The 17,105-nt window shown below is 39.4% G+C and overlaps 1 protein-coding gene across 1 annotated transcript in view; it reads left to right on the top strand.

Annotated features, from left to right (window-relative positions):
* Window positions 1–12,199: 12,199 nt before the first annotated feature.
* CRB1 (crumbs cell polarity complex component 1) overlaps window positions 12,200–17,105 on the top strand; it is a 73,450-nt gene continuing 68,544 nt past the window's right edge. Inside the window, exons 1-2 of the mRNA XM_065670502.1 lie at window positions 12,200–12,239; window positions 14,084–14,668. Of these exons, the coding sequence (XP_065526574.1) occupies window positions 12,200–12,239; window positions 14,084–14,668 (625 nt within the window). The remainder of the gene's footprint in view (window positions 12,240–14,083; window positions 14,669–17,105) is intronic.

The raw sequence follows: 17,105 nt of genomic DNA, 5'->3' as shown, positions 1-17,105 counted from the left end.
TACATTATGGTTAATTTTGTGCTGAATTTCATATGTTCAATCATGATAACTAAAGCACAGGTAAGACACAGACAGAACAGAAGCAAAATTAGCCTAAAGAATTATTGGCAGAAACAATATGCTTCAATTCATCCAGAGAGAAAATTAAACCTTAAAAGTATCTTTCTGAGGTCACTTGAAGCATGGGCTGGATCCAGTAAAGAAAAATGGCACAAAGGAGTGGGCTCCACATAAATGCAGGCACTTTTAAACTACAGACAGTAATCCATGCTTTAAATGCTGTACAGAATGGTGATACTCCAACTGCCCTGGCAAGCTGAATGACAAACATATTGATGTATCCTTCCTACACTGCTATGTCTACAAGCTCCCTTGATTATTAATGGAATAATATTTGTTACAGTAGGCTACTACAGTCAAATCAATACCAAAGTGTCTTAAAAGGACACCACAGCTGAATCTCTAATTAAGTAAGGTATTTTGTGCCTTTGAAATGAGGAATACAGTTACAGAGCCTTGTTCTGTTCAAGTCCATCTATAATTAATAATCCCAATGATCAAAGGGAATGTGATCCTAAGAGAAGATTGCTTTTGAGAATCCCCAGGTATTAAGTACCGAGAATTACTTCCCAATCTGTTCTTCAGTCTCTCAGCACAGTAGGTTGTATGATGCCCTTTGGGATCAAAAAACAAGCCCTGTCATAGAGCTCTCCGCAAAAAACGCTCCCAGAAAGATAGTCACTAAATATTTATCACGTATTCATTATTGCCATGAAATCTTGATTTTTTCCTGGCTAGACCTTTACTGTTACACAGATCTCATTTATTTATATAGCATAATTTAATACAAAGAAGGGTCAGGGTGCTGCCCTATAACGTACTCTGTACTGGTAAGTATGGACTAGTATACAGCTGTGAGGAAAGACTCCCTTGGATAAGGTATTCTTTCTGCTTTTTCATCAAGGGATGGCACCAAGGTTTCTTCAGATAGAGAAAGCTTCCCAGTGTCGAGCTGTGGAGGCTTCAGTTCTCTCCTCCTGCTTGCTAGTCTTATCTTCCACTCCCCAGCTGCTACACCACCAACATCCTGAGAAATTCCTGTGTCTTAAGGGCAGATTTGTGTGACACAAAACTCCACTGTCACTGCAACAGGGATTACTAAAGCTTATATCCAGGGGAAAAGCAGGCTGGAGAATCTTTATTGTCCTCTGGATCATTTTGTGGAGTGTGAGCACTTCAACACAGCTCCAGAGGCATCCGTGTTACCGCCTTGAGCTGGTGTAATGAGTGACCTTGTGGTCTGGGGCTATAGGAGCTGCAGACTTACTTGCCAGCCACACAAACTTGCTGTAACTTCCCATCGCTGCTTGGTAAATCAAAGTCTGCTTTAGATCAGGACCCAGAAGAAGAAAAGAAGAATGCATGGAAGAAATCTAAGGCAGAAAAGTGAGAACTAGGAAAGGAGGGAGAGACGAGTTCAGATCGATCACTTACACAAATTAAATAAACAGAGGAAATAAAGGAGAGTAATAACAGGGAAATAAAATGATTTTTAAAAACTCTGAGAAAAGTCACCACGATACTAATTGCTAGTGGAGAGTATTTATTCATGGTTTTAAATTTTGTATCATTTTACTGACAAAAATCTTACTGATCTAATTTTGATGAAGGCTTGCTGGATACCTCTTCATTTACAGCAGATATTTAATGCCCTAGTGGCAGGTGTTTTTGTTATGAAACACACCACCACATTAGGCTTGTAGAAACAATCTGCCTTTTGCTGATATTCCTCTGACATGAGAGGCTTATTACTTAGCATGTTCCCCAAGGAAGGCTGTTAGGGAAAGGTGGAGGTAGTAGAATAACATCTCTGTGCATTATATAGTGTGCTGAGGGTGAACATAGAGTTTTGCCATTAATCAGTAAACAGTTCTTGAAATCAGTGGAGAGGAAACCATGGTGGTCTGTGGACTGAGACTTGTAATTTCATGTCATGTAGGTTAGAGTCTTATTAGGATCTGCTTCTAATCTTACTCTGGAAATAAAATGTTGTAAAATCACAAAACAAATTCATTCTTCCTCTGTTACAAGTCAGTAGAGTTTTTAGGATGCTACAAAATAGTCTGTTTGCAGGTCAGGAATGCAACTACATTGTGGCAAAGCCATGACCATGAAACTAGCATTCAAAAGACTAGGCCTTTACAAAAGTTCATATTATAGCATCCTTCTATTGGGCTTGTGATTGATTTTTATCTGTATGAGGTCAATGAGGGCAACTTGTACAGATCATGATCACATCATTATTCTTCATCAATCTCAGTGTTATGACTTTGGCCTTGCTGGTACCTGCTCTCAGCACAGGAGCTCCACAGGAGAGCAGATGGAAACTCTGGTTGCGCCAGTTCTCCCTGTTAAGACTCTAGCCTGTCCCATGATACAGGAGCTGCGACTTTTCCCAAGTGGTCTCTAAATCCCAGTTGGTAATTAGCTCATGCAGAGCTAATTGTAGGTGATTTCTATTGAAAAGAATTTAGTAAATAGCAGAAAGGGCTGGAATCTGAACTCTACGAAGTTCATGATGGAAAAAAATGACCTTGCTTTCTCTGTACTAACACTGCATCATAGCTGCACTGAACCTTTCTTCTGGTTCCCGTGACACTTAAATCACAGTGTACTCTATTTCCAGCAACAAAATGCTGGTCTGCCACAGGGCGGATTACTTTTTTAAAGTCTGGAGAGACAAGAGAAGCAATCATGATTTTAATATGAGAGTACTGTTAGATAGTATATAACTAAAATTGTGTGTGAGGAAAGGACTATACATTCAACAAGCCTGGAGGGACAGCATGACTGCAGTGGCTATGGGTATCAGTGTGATGCTAGTCTAAAGCTGGAGCTGATCTTGCCATTACGCTGCATTTTGTTGGCTTCAGCAACATTTAGTTCTGAGCTGTGTTGCTGAGAATCTACTAGAGGCAATCTCAACATCTGCAGACATCAGTACACAGCTTTACACCTAGAAACTGTAAAACATTCATTTCCCTACAGACTTCAAAGTAGAGTGTAGTATGCCAGCTGGGAAAAGGAATAGATCTATAAAAATCTTTACATGTTTTGTCATGTTTTTTGCCCCTGTTCTAGCATGTTAAAGCCCACCATTTTCTGAATGTCCATTTTATTGCTAGAGATTTGACTGTGCAGAAGAGATATGATGCATCTGATATGATGTGCCTTAATGGGATCTTCTGGTTATCCAAATGCCATAAAAACAAATTCTTGTCAAGACTATGTTAAACTGGGAGTCATCAAAACCTGATTTTGAACATATGCCTGTGTGATACACCTGACAAGAAGATTTTCCCTATTATTCACTAGTGTAGTAGATTTGACCAGCAAGCATACACATATTTTCTTGAAGCCAAGATGTAAGCATGACTTACATAGGCGAAAAACCTAATTTTCTGAAGTCTGTGGCTTGCAAAGTGAGGCTGGAAAAATCTCTCACCAAGGAGAAATTCTTGCCCCATGTTAAAGGCTGGTATGATGAATTTCTAACAACCAGGGCTTTAAGCCTATCCAGTTTTGACTCATAGAAAGAAATCACACTTCAGTCAGCATTAAAGGCATTTGAGGCTATGTTTTAAAATCACAGCACCTTTATGTGCTACTGTGTATCAGAAGCACTGCTGTATACTCTTTTCATATTAAGATAAGAGGTAATGAAGTGGAGGAAAGAAATACAGATAAAGGAAACTGAAGAGCATACCTTCTAACAGCTTTCAAAAGCAAACAACACATGGACAGAGAACTTTGACCTAAAATCTATTTTGTACTCATTTTTTTAGCCCCTCTAAACCAAGCTCAATAGATCAAAGATTTAGCAGCAATAGGCAGCATTTCTGACTGCTTTTTCTTTCCCATGTTTGTAATTGAGCACAGTAGTAGCATGGCTGCTTGCATGTTCTGACCTAAATCAAATCTCAGCACTGCAAGTCAGTGGCAGCTGGTTTGCAGCGAGGGAGAGCATCTCCCAACTCAGCGAAGCCCCTAGCTCCTTGCTGAGGCTTGAATTCAGTGGGAGCCAAGAGCTCAGTGGGAGCTGGGAGACTCTGTCTCACACAAAGGCAAAATGCCATAAACTGTTTCCAGACCCCAGAGAAACTGAGACCTTGTGGCTCTCAAGGTGAGATTTGGCCTCTTTGAGAGGCAACAGCTGCTTTGCTCCCTATTTTCCACTGTTTAGAATTCAAACAGAACCAGGAGCAACTGGATTTCACCCAAACTCACAAACTGACAATTTTATGCTGTGTTACGCCCTCTGTGTTCCTAAAAATCCCCCCACTGGTGCAAAGAAGTGAGACAATGCATTGGTCTTTCTGCAACCCCTTTCACCTCTGGCACCATTTCCCTCATTATTTTGACACGTGTCCGCTTCCAAGGTGTACATTTAACCTTTTTCCTTAGTGTAGCTGTGAATACAGGTGGTATCTTTCCAACTCCAAGCATTGCTTTTATTTTTCCACTTCCCCAGCACCAGTTGCACCCCTCACTGCGCTCTGATATCAGGTTTGGAAACAGCAGATTGTGCTTCTATTAATTTTAAAAGGCTTGATGCTGCCATGTTTGTTCCTCCGGAGAGCAAGGCAGGAGCCACACAAGAGCAGTACAAATCCACCTATTGCAGCAAGCCCATCTAGGCATGTTGAGAAACCTCACTAATGACAAGCAATACATTTTAAAGTATAAACCATAATTCACACTCCTAACTAAACCACCTAGTTTTTTTTTTCTCTTTATTTCCCTCTTTATATCTGTGAACCATTTCATATCACAGGAGAGATCTTTACACACATGGCTCTGTATCCCGAGTTGTATGCTGAGAATGTCCCCAGTTTTAAGGAAGCCCTAAGAGCAGCTCAGGCAGAAAAGGCATTGATAAAATCATCGGGACAAACACCTTTAACCTGCAGAATCACCAAATCTTTCCTATAAGCAATCAAGTTTACCAGTTAAATAAAACTGTTTCAGATTTTGAGCACAATACATTCTCCATGTTATTTGCCTCTGAAAAGCTAATAGAATGGCAAACTTGAAGCTGGCCCCCAGGTTCCCATCACCATGCATCATGGTTGTTGCTCACCTGTGCACTTATCTCCATGTCCCAGTGCAGAGGAATCCTGTTTTGTAGCATTAAGAATAAATTCTTCTGTGTGAATTCAACTTAAAATGAAAATTCATTGCCTCTAAAGGGAGAAGAAACCTTTTTAATGCTCAGGTCTTTACTTCAGACTTCTTTCATGACATATCATGAAACTATTAAAGAGGAAAGTTAAATTGTGATAGAATGTATACGGTAGTGGAGATTGCACAGCAGAATTCAGTTCAGTTTCTACATCAGTTTCTGCACCATTTACTGTAATGGATATCTGCTACCTTCTGAGTTAGATCATACACTGTCCTGCACAAGTAGTAATAACTGTGCGCAGTAAAAGCATGATGATCACTATGCACTGTCAACTTAAACAGATTTAGCTCTGTAGTGCTAAATGTAAAGAAATAGTGGATAAATTCTTTTATTCGCATAGAAACCAGTCTGTTTTCAATGCTGATAGCACTGTGCCTTGATGTCCAATTGAACCAAAAATCTCCAAATTCAATCTATAGGAGCCCTGTTGAGCTTTTAGGCCTGGTTCTCCTCTTGTTCCCAGCACAGACACTGCAATATGATGTAACATGAAGTGAGAGCCAAAAAAATATTTAATTTCAGAAGAAAGCATTTACCTCATTTTTGATATGTTTGTTTTAGTTGTCCTGCACTTTTGCAAGAGCCAGAAAGCAGCCAGGAGTGTGCTCATGTGCTCACACCAAGTGAGTGCCTTCAACTACCGCACCTCACCATCATGGGATAAAACAGTCAGTGCATGGCTGCTTTGTAGGGAAGCCTGTCAAACTGTTGCTGTGTTTAGTACAATCAGTCAGCACAACTGTCAGGATGACTGCTGCCACTGAGGTGCTTATAGGGTAAGGAAGCCTGGGAGAGCACAAAGGTAAAATGACAGGAAAGGAAGATGGCAGCCAGCATTAATGGTGCCCATTCTCAGGGAACAGCACCAAATTATTGTGAGCTTACAGAAATATTTGGGGACCGGTGAGATGGAGACATTGATTTAATAAACAGTTCTGTAATTTGAATCACAGATCGTTTTAAGTGTTTCCTAAAAATTTGAAATTAAAATGCTATTCAGTTGTTGTTCTTACACTAATATACAATAGTTCTGCTTCATAAAATGAGTTGTTAATTTACTTTCCGTGGTTTTGCTGATTCAAATGTACTTGAAAACAAGATTGGCTTTTTTGATAGAAATGAGTATTTGTATAACCGCCTTTTTTTTTCCTGCCTGTGTGCAGTGGTGGTTACTATGGTAATAATCATGATTCAAGATTTAAAGCCTGGAAGTGGTTTCTATAACAACATATTAGGATGTTTTGGGCACACAGTTGAAGTTAAAGATTCAGGATTAACCCTTTATGACCACAATATTTGTGGACACTATGACAAGTACTTTCTTGTTTGGTGAGAGTTTGTTCATACCATCCTAAGGTGTTCTTTTTCATTGAGCAGAGTGAGTAGAAATTCTGGCTGTGGATAGAGCAGGTCAGGTCCTGGAGCAGATGCTTTCCCCTTTGGTAAAGCTTACAAAAGAGAAATGGAACCACAGTAACTACAAGCTGCTCATTGCATTAAATAATTAAAACAGTATACAAATGTACTGAGAGATGGGAAGGGAAGGGGTGAAATAACTTGAGTGCAATGTTTAGGAAGTTTGCAGCTTTGGTCCAGAAATCAGAACTGTGTGAAAAACCTGAAGTGATCTATTCACAGAGAATCTCAAAGGAAAAGCTATTTTGAAGGCTGAGATAACCCCTTACCTGGCTATTTTGTCCAGAAGGCGTGGTTTCATATCCTTCTCTTCCCCATATGCCAAATGCTGATCCATGAATGGCATCTCTCTGCCTTCCAGTCATGGTGAAGGTGTCTGATTCCAGTCTCTGTCACTGTCAGTTATGCAGCTGTGCTTATCTCTTCCCTAGTTCTTCAAGATACATCAAGACTGAATGTATATGCACACCCACAACTTTCTAAGGCTCCCTTTGCAAGGAAATTATTGCCATAGTGATGAACTGTATTTTATATGTCGTGGTGCACTACAGATAAATGGGGATATGTTTAGTTATACCAAAGCCAAGCATTCTTCAATGCAACCCTAAATGCCTTGGGCAATATTTTAATATTTCCAGTTAAATGCTAATTATTTCAAGATCTCACTAAAGTCACAGAGCTTGATATTTCAGTGACACAGATTTGCACACTTGTTCTAAAATCCCAGGGGCCAGTTTTAAGCAAGAAAAGAATACAAGCATTGAAGGTTCTCATTACTAACTCCAGACACTGGGCTATCTAAACCCTTGCTACCGTCATGTTATCCCACGAGCTTATAAGTGAGCTTATTTGATCATAAGGTAAGCCTTCAGTTGTGAACAAAAGCTGTATGACAGTTTTGATTTGATAGAAAAGAGATTGAAGTAATAGCTTTGAGAGAGGCAATGGTTGCTTCATTTATCCCAATGAAATTTTATCTTTTTATAGACTGACCACAACCAAGATGTCAATTATAAAAGCTATCTTAGCAAATTAAAAACAACAAAATCCCCCTATCCAACACACATTTTCTGGGTTGTTAAAAAAAAACCTTAAAACAACAAAAGAATAACAACAAAGCAAACAAAAATAGCAACTCACAAACACATACTTTTTTTTAATATTTTAAACTGTAATTTGGTCATTTTTTCCTTTGGAGTATTTTTTAAGTTTTGTTTCTCAACTCGTAAACCAACATATTGGACTTTTGCTATCCCTTTCTTTCCAAAATGCATGAGTTAATAAAACATCAGGTTTTGCTGTGAACTGCTGTATCTGCATTAGCTGGTGCAGCTTCCTAGTTTAAATTCAAACATGTGTAGTAATAACTATTTGTTTAAAAAAAAACGTAAGTAAAAGAAAAAAGTGCTCCTCAAAGCACAGTAAATTCATCAGTGCTGATGACTATATGGGTATGAAGTTCTCCATCTTCTGATAGATTTTTTCCCCCTAGAAAATAGACTGGAACTGTTAAGAAGGTCAGAAAACCTCTGCAGTGTATGTAAAAGACCCTGAAGCTGTTAGTGTTGAGAGCTTCTGTGAAGCTTAAGAGTTCTCCTTCAGGGGAAGAAGGTGCATTTGAAGAACAGCATTGCAAATTACAAGCAGCCTCCAGGCACGATGAGATGATTAACAAAGCGCGGGCATGACCACAGTCTGGAGAACTCCAGTTCGTAACAACGTGATTAGCAGTGATTGAAATTTGATACCAGATTTTGCTGCTGATTATGATATTTCACCAACTTGTAGGAAAAGTCCTCTCAAACGAGATCTAGGAAAAAAACCCCTCCAGATTGTCAGAAGAGATATACAGATGAGCTCTTCAAAATTAGCTGCTTTACTGGACTCATTAGTTTCCTTGTCAGGAGTTAGAAAATCTGTGCCCTTTCAAAGATCTGCTTTGGCCCTTTCAAAACTCCTACCCTGTTTATGTTAATTTTCCCATTAATTTAATTTTGCTTTCTTACAATTATCATCGTGCATTTCCAACATCCTAAAAATTGCTTTGTATTATTATGGTGCTTTCTGATCACTAAGTCTTAACTGACAAAATCATGCATTTTTAGTGCTGATTTGCTATATAAGTTCAATTATTCAGACACCAACAAGATCACTTTAATGAATTTAAATAATCTTATGCAAAAGGAAAAAAGATGTCTTTTTCCTAGCATTTCTTATACTTAATATTTTCTGCCAGTTCTAAAAGATGGAGGCATTGATATGTTTCTGGTAGTACTGATGATTTGCCACTAGATGTCAAGCTTTACTGTAAAGAATTTTACTTCCAAACGTCTCATCTGTATCGAAAGGATTTAACCGTGGGGTAAAATGCTTGGCATTAATTCTTCTTATATTAACATACCAACGTTTATAAAGAGACTGATAAATACCTCAAGTGTCAATCAGTGTAAATCCAAAGTGATCACATTTTGTTCCCATTTTTCTAACATTACACACAAGTTTTAAGGCTCTCTGTCAGAACAAGGCTCTGCTGAAGTGACCTTAATTGTTTCAGAATGAAAACAACTTCTCTGCATATCTGAGCTAGAGCATGAGGCCTTTTCAAGTTCTCTCTCTGAACCTTAACAAAAATCAAGCTCCCCCAATCACTGAAACATTTTCTTAGAGCTCTTTCTGCAAATGAATTGGAGAATACTCTTTAGCCATCAGCTCAAACTAAGTCAGCCTTCGCATCAGACCTCATCGTACCCTGCCACACTACATTACAGAGCACTGGGGGGGAGTTCAGCTTCCACATGCTATCATCTTCTTCCTCATAGCTCCCAAAAGCTCAGGAGATTCCCAAAATCTATCGCTTCACATCACTCCAGAGCAGCACCAAAACTGAGTTTCCCCAGGGCAGGAAGGGAGTATAAGTAACTTGTCTCAAATAGGTAGAAAATGGTGCTCTAACTAGCAATCTAGGATCCAAGGATTTTCTGAAACCCAGCAAAAAAGAATAATGGGAATGTCCTGGTAAACTGCATACCATTTGATAACTACAGTATAATAATTGTATACTGTTTGGTGATCCCCCTTTTGAGGTGCAGTTTTGCTGCCAGGGCAAAACGACTCTAGCACCTCTAACAAAAAATCTTGGACCTAGCCTTTAAATCACAAGTAAGCTAAAACAGCAGTGATTGTATCTTGCCTAAGACCTTCAGAACTCAAGAACTATACAAATAATGAAAAACATGGCACTGCACATTAGAATGAAGATAACGCCAAAAACTTTATTGCTTTGCTGTAAACTTGTAGCACTGATCAGACAAAAGCATCCTCTGAGGAGTACTGGGTTTATTGAACTCTCTCTTCGCATTTGCTACCTAAGAAATTTGTTTCCTAAAAGCTAGTGGAGTTGAAATTAAAAATTAAATAAAGAAAAAAATATCCAGGAAAGGTTTTCCGTTTCATTTTTTTTGCATTGTGGTGTCACCTTGAAAACAAATTGGCTGCCTTCACTACAGACTGTGCTTCAGGGTTTTCTTGCCTCTTCCCTCATTTTCCATCCTCTATGACTGCCTCAGAGAGCTAGGAAGCTTTTTAACCCATGCTCAGAAGTAGTATGTTGCTATCAAAACTGCACACTGGCAAGTGCTTCAGTTTCTCTCACAGTCATCACAAGAAATTGGATTGCTACATGAAAATGTTCTCTGGAAAAGCAGTAATAATTAACTAAATTGCTTCTGGTGTCAAAGTGGTCCTACTTAAGAAAGACTTGAATGATTGACCTCACTTCTTGTAGTTTACACGCTACAATAGTTAGGCAACATAACTTAATCATAGTTAATGTTTTCAGGTTTGCAATGTTTCTTCAAACATTTGATGAATTTTAAGTAGGTAGACAGACTGAAAACTCTTTAAAGTTGTGCAATCCCAAGAAAAATATGGGATACAAAAGTTCCTAAAGAATGCAGTTTTGCTCATTTTAACTGTAGTTAATAGGTTGCACAGGCTAAAGAAACTCAATACATGGGTAATATAGAAAATTGTGTAAACTAGGACAGTGGAACGTACATGGCGGGGTGCTGAAGAGGAGAAAAGTCCATGATACTGGTGACTGGAGTGAGTAAGTCAGCACACCATGGCCAATGTCTCTAATTTTGCATTCAGTGAGAATTGCTGGGAGAATTACAGCTGATATCGCATTAGGATGAAATATCTGTTCCCACTGCAAAACTGAATGTTGACTGGTTTGGGGACGGTCATTTTAAAGGTAGTCTAAATCAGAGGTACTTTTTTGTCCTGTTTTCTTTCAAAGAACAGGAGGTAAAGCTCCAGTTCTCCTTCTGGTAATCACGTTTAGCTTGCTTTCTCAATCAGGTCTGTCACAGCCTGTATTAAATAAAGTTAATCTTTACCAAAACCATACCTTCTCTAGATATTTCTCCTCTGCATCTCTGGTATATATGAGCAGGACAACAACTAAAAACAGTTTGAACAAAAACATTTCCAGGTTTTACTTATACATGCATAACCCTAACAAAACAGTCAAGAAACTATTCCTATGTAATCCTTAAGACTTTATTTTTTTTAAATTATGACGCTGTTACTATCAATGTCACTACATAAATCTCTATTCTGCTTGTTCAAACAAGTATTAATTATTTGACTCAGTGTACCTACACATGAGCACCACATTCATTCAGATTGGTGCTTTTTATTCCCAGAGGCACTGCTGCTCCTCTGTACATCTCAAGTCAGAAGGCACAACTATGAAACACAGATAACTTTTCTAACGTCCCCATTTATTATCATAGCGTCATATAATACATATATAAAGCTGTCTTTACTAAGTAGTAAAGCCTTCTGAGGCTCTCTTTCTCCACTTCCTCTTCCTGGGAAAAATGGATTAAGTTGTATTAGTCATTAAAATACATGTTATGAAAATGCACCTGCATTACTCAGTTTGTATTCTCTGACAATGCCAGTGGCTGGCTGTTATCCTCACATGTCCAGCCCTAGCCTCTCACTTTCCCAGACAACCAGAGATCTGTCCCAGGATTTCATCATCATTTGTCTAGCCTCAGTTATTGATTACGATCTCTACATGCTACTTCTCTTTCAGGGCCCCATCTCCTTCTCTATTGTGTCCACTCTCCAGAATTTTAGCTCCAAGAACCTGGAAGAAATTGGAGACTCATGGTAGATAGGTCTGAATTTCTTCAAGAAGTGCAGCTTATCCACAACATCCTTTTTGCACAAATGCACACTGTCCTGCCATTCATTTTCAAGTAACTGCTGCAGAAGACGTACCCTTCATACTTCCAAACAAGACTCCAGAATGAAAATGTAAACTGAAAGAAGAAAGCAGGATGTTTACAGGACTCTCATATAGGTCATTTAATGCAATTTTCATTCTCCAGCCCACCAGTCTTTCCTTCTGAATTACTACATTCTCTCCAAGAAGAATATTCAGCTTTATTCCATAGTTTCTTGTCCAAGATATGCCTGCTTTTTTCCCCTCCCATGGCACAAATAACTTTTTTGTCTAGCGGTATGCGAAATATTTGTTTACAGTTTTACCCTCATATTTTGAGTAATGTCACATTGCAGTCACATTAGAAGTCTGATGGCATTCAGACGTTCACTATTCAGTAGAGGATTTTTTATTACATAGTGCAAAACAGTTACAAAAGCAAAAATTCTACTAGATACAACTCTTATTATACTTCAGATAAGATTTTCCAATTTGATCAGTAGGAATTAAAATACTGCACATGCACGTGGCTTTTTAGGTCAGTAGTTGTGGTCCTTATCTTCTAGGTAGTTTCTGTCAGTAAATCACTATTTGCCTTTCTTCTCTTCATTAAGCATTGCCTATGATTTTTCATCTGCCATTATTTTATTTTACTAGCACAGTATTTGGAGGTAACTCCAGGATTTCTTTTACTAGCTTCTCAGCATTCAAAAGCTTGACCTTTAGACCAAGATAGACCTAGAGCAAACACCCCATTTGCAATCATCTCTTTGGGTCTTATTATCTCCACAGCCTTGAGTCATTTTATACATAACAAAATTCCCAAGTGCTCCAGGATGTGTACTGGTGATTAACACTGTTATTACTGACCCATACCAAAACAATGGTAAATCATGACAGAAGCAACATGATATTAGATGAATTCAGTGATCAATAGAACCCCATTGCACTTTTTATATCTGTGCCATATCTGGGTGACCTGATTATAGCACACATAAAAGTAGGCAAGCTTCAGTCTAGCTCACTTGGTGTTGGCAAGGAAGGTGTGATTGCAGAAGATTCAGCCCAGACCAATGCACCTACTTCATGCATTTTGTATTAGGAACCTTGTTGCAACTGCTTAATATGCCTAACACTAAGTTCAAGACAGCAGGTACATACCTATCTATGTGTGCTATGCTTATCTGAATACAGCCCTTTCTTTCATTATGGACACAATTAATCATGGTTAAAAAAAAACCCCAAACAAATAAAACCAAAACCAAACCAAGATACAGTTTCGTGCCAAATTCTTGTTTTCTTTTACTAGAAAGAGCATCTTTCACTACTTGCCCTGCTTTAACTCTATCAGTGCTTCTCAGCTGTGAATTGTGAACAATGCTGGTAACAGCTCCCTCCTCGTTGATTAGGATGTGAGAAGTAGCTATTGTTATCCTCAGCCAGTCTTTACAGCAGTCAGACAACTCCAAGTAGTCTTTAAATGCTGCCAGGAGCTCAGTCCCTGGAGGGTAGGGAATGTGTTTACACTACATTCACCATGTCCTTACAGCCTCAGAGGCTGGAAGGTTCTCAGAAGACTATTTTGAATCTCAGGTGTTTGGGAGATTCTTTGTGGTGGAAATACTGTACAGCTGTCCAATTACTATTTACAATCACGAAGTCAAAATCAAGGTGCGTGATGGTTTCAGCCACTTACTTGAGCTGTAACTTCATCTGAGTCACTCAGCTTTGTTGAAATCTAATACAGAAAACTTCACCACAAAGGAGTATAGAGTGGTATTGAACTGAAATATGTGGTTTAACTCCTTTCTCTAGTAAAAAAACCCAATGTCTTAAATATACCTAAATGCATTCCACATTGTTGGGTACCTGTTGACAACCAATATTCTTGCAACTGCGCTCTTAATATAGTGTTAAACAATCCTGTCACTCCAGGCCATGGCTATTGGAAGATGGAAAACCAGGAAATAATAAACTACCTATATTTTCATAGTTGCTTTCATTTTACATTTATTAGTCTACTAATATGTTTCACACAGTTACCAGCCCTGTTTTCTTCTCAACAGCCAACAATTGGAGCTATTTGTTTTGAAGCACAGTTGTGTTAAAACTTGCACTTCTTTTACCCTTGGTTACTCCCAGTGCTGAGGAATTCCTCAGGATTTTTTGTGTTTCCTTTCTAGAGTCACTTTGCACGAGGAATGATTCCAGGTGCCTGTCAAACTCTTGCCAAAAGAACTCTACATGTATTCCTGGTCATAAAGACAATATTTGCCATTGTGCAGATGCATCAGTGGACAGTGTGGAGGAATTCTGCAATAAAACCTCTGATCCTTGTTCCTCAAACCCTTGTCTTCAAAATGCTACCTGTTTAAGCTCTGCTGGAAACCTCAGCTTTACCTGTGAGTGCCCTGCTGGGTATAATGGACCTACCTGCGAAAGAGCTGTCAGCATGTGTGACACAAACCCTTGCGAGCATGGAGGCACCTGCCAAAATGGCCTGGCTGGGCCCACTTGCCTTTGTAGCACAGGATACACAGGTACACTCTGTGAAATGGATTTTGATGAATGCATTTCTGAACCGTGCCACAATGGAGCAGTCTGCAGGGATGGGGTTGATGAGTACTCCTGCTACTGCGTCCCAGGCTACCAAGGCAAGCACTGTGACTTGGAAGTGAATGAGTGTGTGTCAGATCCGTGCCTGAATGGGGCAACATGTCTCAACCAGATAGGACAATACGACTGTATCTGTCCACCTGGGTACACAGGTAAGCACCGTTAAAACAACTTGTTCCTTGCATCATGAAGAACCATCATAATTCATGTTCCAAGTTCAACTCACCCACCTACATATTTAGTCATGTCTCTATTACTACCTTGCCTTCAGCTTTAGCACCAGTGGCTGCTGGTACATTATAGGTTACTTTACGATTATGAACTACTGGTATCAGATAGAGAAGGAATAAAGAAATCTCACATTTACTGAAAACTACAGAGCAGTTTTGTGCACATAAAGCTATGTCACAGGGCCAGGTTAATTTTCCTTTAAAAAAAAACCCAACATTTAAAAAATGCATGTCCTCAGATAAAACCCATGTTTGATAGGGTTAAGAATTAGATCTAATTAGATTTGCTTGATTTGATAGCCACAACAAACTGTAACCTAGATGTGACACATTGCCATCCTTCCTAGAAATAGAGGACATGTTTGCAACTAGAACATTATGTAAGTTAAATAGAATGGAAAAGTATTATCAGGTTCCCAAACTGAAGATTTTTTTGACAATCCCATTTTATGCAGCTCCATTTTTAAGTACAGGTATGATTTTTATTGCCTACTTCCTCTGCTGGAGGACATAGAATCTTTGCAGGAGACAGCTCCCTTCAAATTTCAAAGCTGTGTTCAGGGGCAGGACTGCAAGAGGTAGCACACTGAATCATTAAAAGGAGAAAAGGGGAGGCATTTTAGTGGTAGATTTCCAGTCAGGTAAGCAAAGGAAAAAAAATAAAAAAATGAAAGGAGTCATAGAGCAAAAAGAGAGAAAACCCCCAGCTATTGCTTCAAGTGATTCAAACGAATAAGAAATAAGAGATGTGGTTTACAGCTCCATCCCCAAATCCCCATGCAGGAGGGGAAGTCAGAGGTAAAAAGCAGCTTTCCTGTGTCTGACACAGCACTTGTTGGAAGCCAGCCCTTGGTTAATATCCCTCATGAGCACAGAGAATGTTATTTGAAGGAAGCTTGTTACCTTCCCACCACCCCGCTGCTGCCAGCGGGTGTCTGAGCCCAGGCCAGCCACTACACAACTTGAGGAAAGCCGAAGAGCAGAAGGAAGGAAAAACCTATTAACAACCAGCATGGTTACTCTCAAATGATCAGACTCAGCCCAGACCTCCTGTCGTATTCAGGAAACTGTATTTGTTTAACTGGTACTGTTAGTGGGGTCCAGGCCTGGCTCCATAGCCAGGGAACTCTGTTTGAAAGAGAAAGAATATAAACCTTAGAGACAAAAATAGAGAAAACATAATAAAATAATGAAGCCCAAACAAAACGAAATGACTTAGATCAACACAAACTGCTGGAGGTATCTCTGCTGGAGCTGCTCCACTTTCATCACGAAATTCTGCTGTTTCCCAGGCTGGTGCTCTCTGCTCTCACCCAAAAGTGCTCCACACTGGGCACAAGTGGAGTTAAGAAATGAGGAGAGAACCAAGGAAGGAGAAAAGGTGTAAAATACAAAGAGGCTGCAGTGTTTTGACATACAGCTCTGACACTGCTTCCAGCAGCAGAGAGACTAATCATAAGAATTCTATAGAGTAGCGGACTGTTCCTTCAGCAGTAAACCACCAGCTTTTAAAGGCCACTTAACAAAATGATTTATCAGAAGCATTCTTTCTCGTTGTTTTCTGCACCTTGCTGTGAGTTGTGCTAAATGCGCAAGCCAGAGGGATTACTGGATGAAAGCCCTGAGGTGTCCCCAGTGGTAATAAAACCCCTCATTTACTCTGTCAGAGGATCTTGCCAACCATTATTATCCTGGCCCGACACCATGAATTACTGTGGGAAGTCATCCAGCCTCATCTCATTTCCCTAAGATGTTAAAAAGGTTATATCTGTTGCTATGTAGGTAGAGAACGTACAGTAAATCTATAGCAGTAATGTTAACCAAATGCTTGAGTTACTGACTGCAGTTGCTACTTGTTTCATAGACTATGGCTGCTATTTTGTATGACTGGTATGCTGCAGCACTTCTGAAAATAGCTGAGAAATGTCACACATAATTCTTACACAAATGGAAGAGGTTAGAACACACCAAGAGCCAAAGACTGGAAAATTTAGCATGAAATCCACAGTTTCTATGATAATGTTCTGCATGTGTGAAATTATTTACAAGACATGTGTCACACAGCTGTTAAATAATGAAGCTCAATTGGTTTGTTGAAGTTTTGCCGACGACCTTAATCAAATGCATTTTTTCCACAACTGCACTAATTGCACTTGTTTTTTATTCACCCCAGCAGAGCACGATGTAAGAGCCTGTTACTACCCACCCCTAGGTACTTTAATTACCTTGATGGACACAACTCAAGTGGGTTCTCCATTGCCAACAACCATGTTAGCATGAATTATCAGGGGTACATGTCAGATCCAAAACCCATTCTTAGCCCAGGACAACAGCAGGAAGAAGTGTTTCAGTGAAAGAC

The sequence above is a fragment of the Lathamus discolor genome, chromosome 3, assembly GCF_037157495.1.
Source record: "Lathamus discolor isolate bLatDis1 chromosome 3, bLatDis1.hap1, whole genome shotgun sequence".
Classification (NCBI taxonomy): Eukaryota; Metazoa; Chordata; class Aves; order Psittaciformes; family Psittacidae; genus Lathamus; species Lathamus discolor.
Note: the sequence above shows the minus strand (reverse complement) of the source record. Positions and strands in the feature narration are given on the sequence as shown.